The sequence below is a fragment of the Ochotona curzoniae genome, unplaced genomic scaffold (genome assembly GCF_017591425.1).
Source record: "Ochotona curzoniae isolate NIBS_2020 unplaced genomic scaffold, NIBS_Ocur_1.0 scaffold_2453, whole genome shotgun sequence".
In the NCBI taxonomy this organism is placed as follows: domain Eukaryota; kingdom Metazoa; phylum Chordata; class Mammalia; order Lagomorpha; family Ochotonidae; genus Ochotona; species Ochotona curzoniae.
Window position 1 is genome coordinate 26984570 of NW_024467094.1, and position 13557 is coordinate 26998126.

The 13557-nt window shown below is 46.3% G+C and overlaps 1 protein-coding gene across 6 annotated transcripts in view; it reads left to right on the plus strand.

Moving 5' to 3' along the window:
- Positions 1–1528: 1528 nt before the first annotated feature.
- Positions 1529–13557, plus strand: part of SPAG9 (sperm associated antigen 9) — a 117260-nt gene continuing 105231 nt past the window's right edge. For 5 of the 6 annotated variants that reach the window (XM_041000997.1, XM_041000996.1, XM_041000995.1 and 2 more), the window contains exon 1: positions 1599–1984. In XM_041000997.1, the coding sequence (XP_040856931.1) occupies positions 1682–1984 (303 nt within the window). In that variant the 5' untranslated portion in view covers positions 1599–1681. Of the gene's footprint in view, positions 1985–13557 lie in introns of all 6 variants that reach the window. The other variant, XM_041000998.1, reaches the window with a different exon arrangement.

Here is a 13557-nt window from a genome sequence, read left to right on the forward strand (position 1 = left end):
CTTCAGTTGGGTCAATGGTAGGTATGGGGGCCAGTTATGGTACAACAGGTTAAGCCATAGCCTGAGATGTTAGCATCCTAATTGAGTGTGCAGGCTGGATCTCTGGATGCTCTACTTCCCAACCAGGTCCCTGCTATCGTGTCTGGGAAGCAGTGGGAGATGGCTCGTGCCACCAGTCTGGAGATCCTGATAGGATGGCTGGCTCCTGCCTTCACATGAACTCCGAGACTGCCTTGGAGGCCACTCCGGTAGTGAACCAGTGAATGGAAGATCTCCTCACTGCCTCACCCTCCCGGTACCTCCACCTTTCAAATAAATAATACAGTTAAGGCTTGGGTTTAAAAAAACAAAAACAGCAGGAGACTTTGGGGGGGGATAATTCATGCTTGACAAGCAGAACTTTAACTTGTAAATCACAGGTTGAGGGTGTTTATGATCCTGGCAAGTTGCACATTTCCCCCTTTGAAAACCTTGTTTATCTGAATCCTGGCTTCCCTCCCACTCTCAGCTGAGTCACGGCGGTGGAGAGAGGGGGCTTTGAGGCCGGACTCAGAGGCATTGGAGGACGCCCGATGAGAACACGGGGAAGTTAGCCTTGACTCAGCCTGCTCTGGGCTTGGGTGTTGTGTCATTCCCCACACATGACGTTCTCCCATATCACGGGACTTATTCACTCCCGAGACTCCACCCCTCTCCTCCTCTTCTAAACTTCCTACTTCAAGGGAGCGGAATGCTGCTGCAGCCTGGAAATGCCAGGGGGAAAAAAAAAAAGAAATTCAGTGTTTTGCAAAGTGCAGGATGTGGTGTTAGCAATTGTACCTTTCTCCAGAATGCTCCGTCCTTCCCCTTTTAGGCTATCCCTATCCGCCCCAAAGTCAATGCAGCAGAATCCCACTCGAGACCACCGTATTGGGGACTCAGGCCGTCTCCTCAAGACGGCTGTCACCCCTCCCCCGCCAGCGTTTTCCGTTTATCTCCGAGCCCGGAATTTTCCGTCACAGCCGGTGTGCCGTCCGGACTCAGGCTCTTTCCTCTTCTAGATGCGTGACCTTGGGTGAACCACAACTTTTTGAGGCCTAGTTTCTTTGTCCGTGAAACGCGGGCCAACTGTCGACCGCGCCACGCCTGTGGTGAGGATCCGGTGAGAAGGCGCTTTGTGAGCTTTTCAAGAGCCATAACCTCGGTCCACGCTCGTCCTACACGGCTAATCACGCTCCCGGAGCCCCTCCCTGTCCTTTGGGATCGCCCCGCCAGTCCGGCCTTGGGCTGACACTTCTCCCCCACCCCACCCCTCAAGCCACGGATCCGCAGCCTTTCCCACTGGCGTCGCGCCCGTCGCGCGGCGCTCAGTGTTGACGCCACCGCCTCCCCTCCCCTCCGCCGGCGCTAGACGACCGCAGCCCCGCCCCCGGCCGCGCCTGGCCTCCCGCGGGGCCCCGCCCCCCGGGCCGACGCGGCGCCGGCCCCGCCCCCGGGTGACGTGTTGCGCGCGCGGCCCGGCCGCCCCGGCAGTTGGTGCAGCGGCGGTTGGGGTGAGAGCGCCCACCCCACCCCTCCCGTGCTGCGGCCCGGGCCGCGGCCCCCACCCCGCCGGGCCCAGCCCCAGTCCCAGCCGGGCCCGTCCCGTGCGGGCCCGTGCCACTGCGCAGCCGGCGACGCCTCGGGCTGCCCACCCGCCACCATGGAGCTGGAGGACGGTGTGGTGTACCAGGAGGAGCCCGGCGGCTCCGGGGCCGTGATGTCGGAGCGGGTGTCCGGCCTGGCCGGCTCCATCTACCGCGAGTTCGAGCGGCTCATCGGGCGCTACGACGAGGAGGTGGTCAAGGAGCTGATGCCGCTGGTGGTGGCCGTGCTGGAGAACCTGGACTCGGTGTTCGCGCAGGACCAGGAGCACCAGGTGGAGCTGGAGCTGCTGCGGGACGACAACGAGCAGCTCATCACCCAGTACGAGCGGGAGAAGGCGCTGCGCAAGCACGCCGAGGAGGTGAGGGACGGCGGGCAGGGCGCGCGCCGCGGGGCCTTCGGGAGGGCGGGTCTGATGGCCGAGGCACCCCCCGCCCCGGCCCCGGCCTCCTCGGGCAGCGAGCCCGGCGGCCTCGAGGGAGCCGGGCACCCCGGCCGACGCTGGAAGCCAAGGCGGGCCAGCGAGTGTCTGGGCGAGGGAGAGCGTGCCAGGCCCGGCCCGGAGGACACCTGGGGGGTGGCCGAGGGCGGAGATCTGAGGGGCTCCGCTTGCTCTCTTGGAGGTGTTCAGGGAAGTTTCTGACCGCGGTGGGACAGCCAGACGTCGGCTCAAACTTTTAATGTTGGGGAGGAGGGGAGACACTCTGTCTTGGCCGCGTAACTTGGCACTGGCTCCAGTACCTTTCCGGGGCAAGGTTGTGGGTGGTGGTGGGAGGGTTTGCTGATGCTTTGGGAAGTTGGAGATCTCCCTCTTTCGGTCATTTTTTTTTTTTTATTTCCTTGGCGTTTTCTTCGTGCTGCACTTTGCATATGCCTTGTGCGGTTCACACTGGATCAACACGTAGATGCTGTGCAGCATTGCTCATTAGAGGACCTGGTTTTGTTTTGTGGGAGGCTCGCACCCGAGCATTCGTCCCGATCAGGTGGTAACCTTGGACAGTTCCTTCCGAAACCCTCAATTTGTGATGAGGCGGAGGCTGGGGGGCGGAGCGGGGTTGAGGAGGTGTCTGTCCTGTCCCGAGTTTCCGTTTTTTACACTGCAGCTTGCAGGTGTACTTGCCCGGCTGTTAGTGCTCCCGCGGGAGCAGTGACCTGGGCGCCCTCACCGTTCCCAGCTCTGGAGTGCAACTGACAGGTCCTTGACATCCTGAGAAAAGGGTCTGTAACTGTGGAACTTAGCACAGGCAGAAATGTCCCGACGGTTTCTGGAGCGTGTGGTGCATCCAGCTAAATGCGTTTACGTGGTGATTGAAGGTAGCCAGAGAAGAAAGGAAGCTTTCCTTTTCAGAAGTGCTCGAGAAGTTTTTAGAGTGACGTTTATTCGCTGGCTCAGTCTGTAACACTCGAAGTAACCCCAGTTTTGGCACTTTAGGTTTACCTTTGCACTGGTTAACTGGTTCTTTTTCATTTTTTTTTTTTTAAGCCTGATGTGTGGTTCTGATTTTGTTATACAGTTGTCTCAGAAGAATGCCATTTAAATTGCCAAATAAAATTGACTTTATTTCAACAGGATTTCCCAGCAAATAGGGAAGGAACGGCTTCAAACTAAAGGTTGGGATCAGAACAGCCACTGATGTAGTAGCATCATTCTTAGAGCAGGTGTCAAGGACTCGCTCATGGTGGTGCAAGCCCATGTCAGTTCCTGACTCCACCTGGAAGAGGCTGGCGGGTCAGACAGGGCTGAGGAGCAGGAGAAAGGTTTTCTTCAGCCCTTACCTGGTGTCAGTGGCCTGTAAACATGTGCAAAAGGCCGGGGTCACAGGTACCATGGAAAAGCCGTCCGCCACAGATTGCAGAATCAGAAAGTAAAACCAACTGCAAGGTCCTGAGTTTTATATTAACTTTGCAAGCAAATAGATGAAGTAATATGTCTAAGAAGTTTCGTTGTAGGTTAGACCTTTTCAGGCGCGTCTGTAAATTCTCTATAATGAAACCTTTGGGCAGAGAGCCATGACCCGAGAAGGGAGAGCATGGATGAAATGTTAGATGAGCCAGCTCCCAGACCACAAACACCAAAACCGCCTCAGTGTGCCTGCTTGTCAGATCGTAAATCAAATTTTGCCCGGTACATAGTCAGTCTCGAGGCCAGTATGCAGAATGAGTACTATGTTTATTAATTTTTTGTGAGTGTTTTGTTTGTGCCTTTAGTGTGGAGTCTGCTATTATAACAAAAATGCTGGTGGGAGGGGATGTTGACAACAAAAGGAATTGGGTAGTGTGGAGACTGTCCATTACCAGAGGGTGTGACTATAGAACTGTAGAAGAAAATGTGGAAATGTTCCAGGGCAGGTAAATGGTGAGACTGCTTAGATGCAGTGCTTGTTATCTCTTGTAGGAATTCTCAACAGGAATTCACAAGTTTACTCTTTATTCTTATGATGAGACTTAATCTGAATACACTTGTTCCTTGCTGGTCTTTGATTTTATTTATTTGTTTGTTTGTTTTTGTGGAAATTAGAGTGCTGTTTTAGTCACTCTTTAAAAAAAAAGCAACTAAAAAAGGATTGATTAGGACTAGCTTCAGATGCTAATTAAGAAATCGATAATCTAATGGCTCGTTTGGGCTCCCTGTCACACACCTCCTTAATCCAGTCCTGTCTGACCACTGCCCGTGCTGTCGCCTGGCTGGCCCCTCACTTTTTGCTCAGCTTAAATTTCACTTTTTAAGTGAGACCTTCCAATCCCATCCAAAATAAACCCTGTGAGTCTATTGAATAAGTTCTTTTTAAATCAGTGACTTACTAAACTTAAAAATCTGAATAGAAAATGATGTGAAAAGAGATCTTATTCCTGGGGTTTGTGAAATGTTAATATGTTTCTTAAAAAAATGTGTTGGTGCAGGTTCTGACTTATTAAAAATAGGCATTATTATTGATTTAAAAAGGAGACTACTCTGAACAATAATATGTAAGTGAAACAAACTTTTTTTTTCTTTTTAAGCAAGCTTGCCTCTGAGTGTCTGGGCCTTGTGTCTTACCCTTCCTTGCACACTGAATTTATTTAGCGTCTCTGGACAGGGAGAGATTGGACATGTCGCCTTTGCCTCCCCCTCTCCTGTCGTGATAGAAGTGTGTATGAAGAATGTCTTTGCTGGGAACAAGATTTTATCATTTTCTGATGTTATTTTTTCCTTGAAAAAAATAGGTCCAGTAAATGAAGAGGTGAGAGATGCTATTAGAAATTTCAGATTATAATAATTTTTCTCCAAATAAGAATTTGGGCAACAATAAAACTGTTTTGTAAGAAGACTCAATCAAGTAATTTTCTTTCTTTTTTTTTTTAAAGATTTATTTTTATTATTTTTTTTTATTGGTAAGGCGGATATACAGAGAGGAGAGACAGAGAGGAAGATCTTCCATCCAATGATTCACTCCCCAAGTGAGCGCTATGGCCAATGCTATGCCAATCCGAAGCCAGGAGCCTCTTCCGGGTCTCCCACGCGGGTGCAGGGTCCCAAAGCCTTGGGCCATCCTCGACTGCTTTCCCGGGCCACAGGCAGGGAGCTGGAAGGGAAATGGGGCTGCCGGGATAGAACCGGTGCCCATATGGGATCCCGGGCGTGCAAGGCGAGGACTTTAGCCACTATGCCACCGCGCCGGGCCCTCAAGGAATTTTCTTTGGAAGTATCAGTCAGCAAGAAAAGAGACATTGACATTTGATTTTTTTTTTCTTCCTTTCTTTTTCCTTTTTATTTTACAGATTTATTTATTTGAAAGGCAGAGCTACAGAGAGAGATCTTACATCTGGCTCCTGGGTTTGGATCAATTCTGCCGTTGTGGCCACATGGAGAATGAACCAGAAGATGGAAGATCTTTTGTAAATCCAGTTTGCCTTTCCAATATAAATAAATAATTAAAAAAAAAAAAGATTTACAGAGAAGGAGAGAGAGAAATCTTGCATGCACTGGTTCACATCCTGAATGGCTGTGATGATATCTAATCAGTGAGTGGATGTGCAGAGCGGGGTCTGCTCACTGGAGTGCTGGAGGATGCACGTTCATCTCTGTGCATACGACAGCCTTCACTGCCGGTGGGAGTGCAGGCTAGTACAACCACTGTGGAAACCAGTGTGGAGAGTGCTTGGAGAATTGCAAATAAATCTGCCGTATCAGCTGGCAATCCCACTCTTAGGAATATACCCAACAGAAATAAAATCTGCATATGAGAAGGGGATCTGTAATCCTATATTTGCAGCTGCACAATCTACAATAGCAAAAACATGGAAACAATCCAGATGTGCATCCAAAGATGAGTGGTTAAAGAAACTGGTACATCTACTCCATGGAATATTACTCAGTATTAAGAAGAATGAAATTATGCTATTTACAATCAGGTGGTCCACCCAACTGGAGACCATTATGCTCAGTGAAAAATGAGTCAATCACAAAAGAGCAGACACCATATATTCTCTCTCTCTTTTTTTTTATAAGATTTATTTATTCATTATTATTTTTTTGGAAAGGTGGATATACAGAGAGGAGAGACAGAGAGGAAGATCTTCCATCCAATGGTTCACTCCCCAAGTGACCACAACGGCTGGAGCTGAGCCAATCTGAAGCCAGGAGGCAGGAACTTCCTCTTGGTCTCCCATGTGGGTGCAGGGTCCCAAGGCTTTGGGTTGTCCTTGATTGCTTTCCCAGGCCACAAGCAGGGAGCTGGATGGGAAGTGGAGCCGCTGGGATTAGAACTGGTGTCCATATAGGATCCCAGTGTGCAAGGGGAGGATTTAACCACTATGCTATCGCGCCGGGCCCTCTTTTTTTTAATTGAAGATTTATTTATTTTTATTGCAAAGGCAGACATATAGAGAGGAGGAGACACAGAGAGGAAGATCTTCCGTCTGATGATTCACTCCGCAAGTGGCCACAACGGCTGGACCTGAGCCAATCCAAAGCCAGGAGCCAGGAACCTCCTCCAGGTCTCCCACACGGTGCAGGGTCTCAAGGCTTTGGGCCGTCCTCGACTGCTTTCCCAGGCCACACCAGGGAGGTGGATGGGAGGTGGAGCAGTTGGAACATGAGCTGTTGCCCATATGTGACCCTGGCACTTGCAAGGAGAGGATCTAGTCATTTTGCCATTGTACTGGGTCCAGATGTATTTGGGAAATCCGCCAGGGGAGTGGGAGTTGTCTCTCTCTGTCTCTCTCTTTCAAGGAAATAAACAAAAATTATGTGGGTATTTCCTTTGAATCTTTGAGACAGAGAAATTGAGAAACGGGTTCTACATCTCATGTCACGAGTAACTCTTTTTACAGTTGACATTTCTAGAGCATCCTGTTTCTGCCTGTTTCCTGCTTCACCAGGATTACAAACTCTGAGGGAACTTTTTTTATGTGTAATTTAAATTCCTGCTGATAAAAGTTTCTCCAGGGGATATAGGTCTGGAATTTTTGAATTAAGTTATTTTCCAATAAAATTTATTTTCACTTGGTTCTTTCTGTATTTTTTTAAGGTCTAGAAGAAAAGTCCGTGATTAGTTCTGCCCTATCCCATCCCCCAACCAGGTGGAAAGAAAATGACACAGATCCCCAGAACAGATACCGAGCTGGACACCCCTGTGGACACTGAGGATGTAGCCACAACACAGCAGACAAGGAGTAAACATGGAATGAACTCACTAGTTAATTACAGATCATAAACAGGATTTTGGATAAAGAAACAGGAGCTTTACGTGGAACAAACAAGTTTATAGAAGGTTAATCTGCCCGTGCGGCAAATAATTCACCTCGTAAGAGTAAATATTTACGCCCCAAACCTTAGGCATATATGTTTTTCCTTCTACTTAGACATGAAAATTTGAGACTGTGAATGGGCATCATAAATACACTGCTCTCATGCATTCCTTCTCATACTTGATTCTCATGTCTTTTCCGAGAGAGGTGCATGTTTGGGTTATGTGACTTTGGAGTCTCTTGGTTTTCCTTTTCCTTGTCTTAGTCATGGTAGCCTTGGTATCCTTGTCTTCCATCTTAATGGCCCCTGTAGTTTGCACTTTGCATGCTGCCTGGCTGATGTTATCTCTCCCTCAATATTCGTGTGTTGATTTTTTTTTTTTAAGATTTATTTTATTTTTATTGGAAAGGTGGATATACAGAGAGGAGAGACAGAGAGGAAGATCTTCCGGTTCTCCCACGTGAGTGCAGGGTCCCAAAGCTTTGGGCTGTCCTCGACTACTTTCCTGGGCCACAGGCAGGGAGCTGGATGGGAAGTGGGGCTGCCGGGATTAGAACCGGTGCCCATATGGGATCCCGGGCGTGCAAGGCGAGGACCTTAACCACTGCGCTATCGTGCCAGGCCCGTGTGTTGATTATTTAAAACGGGTATTTTACTTACTGAACAGAAACCTATATTGAGTGCCTGGTCTATTCCCACTGGGAGACAGTGGTAAGTAAAACAAACAGGGTCCCGGCTTGTGGGGCTGACACTACATCTTGAACTTTTTTTTTTTTAAGATTTATTTATTTTTATTGTGAAGTCAGCTATACAGAGAGGAGGAGAGACAGAGAGGAAGATCTTCCATCCTATGGTTCACTCTCCAAGATGTCGCAATGGCTGGAGCTGAGCCAATCCGAAGCCAGGAACCAGGAACTTCCTCTGGGTCTCCCACAGAGGTGCAGGGTCCCAAAGCTTTGGGCCGTCCTCGACTGCTTTCCCAGGCCACAAGCAGGAAGCTGGATGGAAGTGGAGCTGCCAGGATTAGAACCGGCACCCATATGGGATTCCAGTGCATTCAAGGCGAGGACTTTAGCCATTAGGCAGCCACACCTGGGCCCACATCTTGAACTTTAAGGCCAAATTTATCCCTGGAGTTTTGGATCCATATTATCATTGTCAGAAATAAATATCTCCCAAAATGAATGTCAAGCTGAGCTCAGCTTGCAGGCCGACTGCTTCTTTGTTTCCTGTTCTTGTGAAGGAGACTGTCATCTGCCTATCATCTGGCCAGAAACTTATCATCCTTAATTCTCTTTCTTCTCTCACCTCTATTTGCTTTACTTTTTTTTTTTCTCCCAATATTTATTTTACTTGAAAGGGTTAAGGAAGGGAGGGAAAGATAAAGAGAGAGATGGGCGGGGACAGAGGAAAAAAGAGATTTTTCATCTGCTGGTTCACTCCCTTAATGACCCCAATAACCAGAGCTGAACAGATCTGAAGCCAGGAGCCAGGAGCTTCTTCCTGTCTCCATGCCGGCTAAGGATCCCATGGCTTTAGGTTATCCTCCACTGCTTTCCCAGGTCTCAAGCAGGTAACTGGATGGGAATTGGAACTGCCAGTGCCATATGGGATCCTGGCACTTGGAGGGTTAGCCAGTTGAGCCACCATGCCAGACCCTGATCAGGTCTTTTTTTTTTTTTTTACCATGCCCTACTGGACCACCCTGTAGGATCAGGTAATTTCTAAATTTAAAGGCCCTGATTGGCTGTGTCAGACTTTTTGATATGACGAAGCACTGAAGATAACAAGGCCTTGAGATCTGGCTGCTGCTTACCTTGTTAATTTCATCACTTCTTTTTTGAGCCAACCTGGAACATTTTGCATTTGTTTTGCAGAGATCTTGTCTCCAGGCCTTCATAAAAACTGTCTCTTTGCTTGGCACTTTGTCTTTTATTGCATGACTATTTTCTTTGATCTTTCAAGTTGCAGTTCTGGAAATGTCTTTTATGAATGAATACCCGAGTATGAATTGTGCCTGTCCTGTGTCCTCAGAGCACTTGCAGTGGTGTGTCCCACTAACTGCTTCCATTTCCCAAGAGACAACTGGAAGGCAGTAGGTACATAACAAGTGTGTTGGTTGGATGGATGAGTTTGCCAAAGGTCGAACTGCTGAGCCAAACCATCTGAAGTTCTTTTTGTGAATTGAATTATTGTCCTTACTGTTGGTGCCAAGTTATGCTAAAACTTCTAAAAAGTTCTTCAGTAAGTAATTTGACTTTTGTGTGTGTACAGAAAACTCATGACTTCTCTTGAGAATTTTTATTTTAGAAACTTTACCCTTTACATATAGTGATGATTTAGAAATATTTGTGTATTTAAAAAATAAATATTTGTATATTTAAAAAAATGAAATATTAAGATCACTGGAACTACTATCAAAAGTATTGAAGGAATTCTGCATTTGCAAGGGTTAAACTGGTTGATCTTTCCTTCTTTTTTTTTTCCTTAATGCTTATTTCTTTTTGGGTCCTGCGCTATGGGCTACAAACCTGTATCTCAGATGAGATGCTTACCCCTGACTAGTAAGCCTTGGAAAACAGTAGAGGATGGTCCAAGTATTTGAACCCCTGGCACCCTGTGTAAGACTCAGAGTTCTAAGTTCCTGGCTTTGGCTTTGGCTTAGCCCAGCTGCCGGCCTTTGGGAAGTGAACCAGTGGGTGGAAGATCGTTCTGTCTCTTCTCTTTATTGCTTTGCCTTTCATAATACACATGTACATACATACATAAATACTCAAATCTTTTTTTTTTTTAACAAAAAATGCTAAAGTCACAAATAAGCAATTTCTGTCAGATATTTCCCAAATTGTGTCAAGTTCAGGCAGACTATTTTCATATTTATCTTTTTAAAAACTTAACATCTGTAGTGGACATTTAGCCTAGCAATTAAAACACCTGTTTCCACACCGAACACTAGCGCAGGACTCCAGCCTCCTGCTAATGTGAGGGGAGCAGTGATAGATCCAGGAATTGGTGTCTATCACCTGCATGGGAGACGTGGATTGCATGTCCAACTTGGGGCTTTGGTCTGATCCAGTCTGTGTTGTGGGCACTTGTGGGCATTTCTGTGTCTTTTCTTGATTCAAATAAATGATTTTTTAAATGAGTATTTTCTTTTTTTTGTTTGTTTTAAAGATTTATTTATTTATTTATTTTTATTGGAAAGGCGGATATACAGAGAGGAGAGACAGAGAGGAAGATCTTCCGTCTGATGATTAGCTCCCCAAGTGAGCGTTATGGCCGATGCTATGCTGATCTGAAGCCAGGAGCCTCCTCCGGGTCTCCCACGCGGGTGCAGGGTCCCAAAGCTTTGGGCCGTCCTTGACTGCTTTCCCACGCCACAGACAAGGAGCTGGATGGGAAGCGGGGCTGCCGGGATTAGAACTGGCGCCCATATGGGATCCCGGGCGTGCAAGGCGAGGACCTTAACCATTTGCACCATTGCACCAGGCCCAAAATGAGTATTTTCTTTAGGAATAAATGTTGCTTTACCAACCATTTTGTTAGTGCAGTATACTGATGAGTCTTAATTAGAAATGTCTAGGGCCCGGCACAGTGGCCTGGTGGCTAAAGTCCTCGCCTTGCCAGGATTCCATATGGGTGCCAGTTTGTGTCCAAGCTGCTCCACTTGCCATCCAGCTCTTTGCTTATGGCCTGGGTGAACAGTAAAGCATCTCCCAAAGCCTTGGGATCCTGCAGCCACGTGGGAGATCCAGAAGAGGCTCCTGACTCCTGGTTTCAGATCAGCTCAGCTCCTGTAGTTGTGGCCATTTGAAGAATGGGCCAGTGGGTGGGAGATCTTTGTCTCTGTCTCTCCCCTTCTCTCTGTGAATCTGTTTTTCCAATAAAAGTAAATAAATCTATAAAATGAACAAATCTTAAAAAACAAATCTTTTTTTAAAAAGAGAATTTTAAACAGTAAGTTTCGGCATTTAATCTTCATCTGTATGGGAAATAAAAAAAATTAAGATATAATTTATTTGTAAAGGTAGAGAAAGAACAAGAGAGACAGACTTTTTAAAAGATTTATTGAACAAATAAATGTGAAATGAGCCAATCCCAAAGGGACCAATAGCATGTTAGCTCTAATACAAGACAACCTCCATCGAAAATGCAAAACGAAATATAAAGGTAAACAAACATACACTTGTTACTTCACAAACAAAGGATGTAGTAGAGACCATAGTATCAGGAATAAAAATTGACAGAATGCATCTCTACTACCAAATAAAAGTAGGCTCCCACTGAAAATTCTAAATATACTTAGACAACAAAATATTAAACTTTGTACCATTTGTACCAACAGTGTCATTACCTACCTAAAGAGCACAAAGTTGGAGTCAAGACTACACTAGATGGAACACGGGACAGGCGGGATGGTGGGAGTTTAAGAAGGAGGAAGCCCTTTGCCTGCAATATTGTAGAACAGAAAACAAGAATAAAACAAAAGGGAGGAAAAAATGAGAAAGGCAAACAAGAATGAAAACAAAAACAAAGAGACATTTAAAAATAATTTTTATTAATAAGCAGTAGCTCAACAAATAAATCTTCCAGTTTAGGCCCGCCGACATTCCATGTAGGTGCTGGTTTGTGTTCCAGCTGCTCCACTTCCTGTACGGGTCTCTGATGATGCCTGGGGAAAGCAGAAGAAGGTGGCCTGAGGTCTTGGGCCCCTGCACCCATGTAGGAGATCCAAAAGAGGCTCCTGGCTCCTGGTTCTGGATTGACTCAGCTCTGGCCATTGTGGCCATCTGGGGAGTGACCAGTGAATGGATGAAGGATCTTTCTCTCTGTCTCTCCCCTCTGTAACTGTGCCTTCTCAATAAAAATAAGTATCACCAAAAAAAAAAAAAAAAAAAGTGAAGAAGCTGGAAGTAAAACTAGGAACTTTAATAGAGGAAGTGATCATCTCAAGCAACACCTTAGCTGTTACACAAGATGCCTGCCCCTATTTTGAACTGTAGGTTAACATAATTTTTTTAAATTAAAAGTTTTTTTTGATGTTTTTTTTTTTGTTTGTCTTTTTTTTTTTTTTTAAAGTTGAAAGAGTTACAAGGGGGTGGGTAGGGAGAGAGATTCCATTTGCTGCTGTACTCCACAAATGGCTGTGGCAGCCAGAGCTGCGTTGGTCTGAAGCTGGGAGCCAGGGGTTTCTTCTGAGATTCCTACATGTGTGCAGGGCCCAAGCACTTGGGCCATCATCCTTTGCTTTCCTCAGGCCATTAGCAGAGAGTTGAACTGGAACTGGAACAGCCAGGACTTGAACAGGCACCCATACAGGTGGAAGATTAGCATACTAAGTCAGCATGCCAATGCCCATGTAAATATTTTTAAAATTTGTTTCAATGATCATGTGATTTTTAATTTCGAGATAACATTTCTAGTTTTTAAAATAATAGAATTTTTTTTTTGCAGCAGTTAATTGTTAAAATAAAACCAGAAGGTCAAGCGTGAAGATCTGTGAATAAAGTTAGAAATATAAGCTACTGATCATATACTTACAGAAGCCCCAAGGTGTAAAAGCGCGACAAGCCTGGCTTGACTGTAAGCTTCCTGGTGTGGGTGTGGCTGGCAGTTTACAGAAGAGCCTGTCAGAAGCCCTGGAGTTTCTCTTCTCCTTTTGTGTGTTCTTGGGTATGGTGGTTCCATTCACTTGTAACTGATAGCAGCCTGTCTGTGGAAGTGCATGAATAGAACGAAGTGCTGCTCTCCAGTGATTTTATTATAGGACTGTCACAACTGGATAAAAAATGTCTGGGGAATCTAGTTTTAAGAGAATTAATGGGTAGATCATTCACCTGCATGCTTGGACTTGTTTGAATCTTTTTTAAAATTAATTTTTATTTGAAAGGCATTTTTTTTTTTTTTCCCAGTGAGAAGGAGAAGTAGAGAGATTTTCCATCCACTAGTTCACTGCCCAAGTGGAGGTAGGGGCCAGAGTTGAGCTGATCTGAAGCCAGGAGCCAGGAGCTTCTTTCAGATCTCCCTTATGGGTTCAGAGTTCCAAAACCTGGACCACCCTACACTGCTCTCCCTGGGCATAAACAGAGAGCTGGACTGGAAGTAGAGTGTCCAGGATATGAACTGGTGCTCATGTGGGATGCCAGTGTTACAAGGCGGAGAATTGGCTTGCTGTGCCACTATGCTGGTCCCCTTTTAATTTT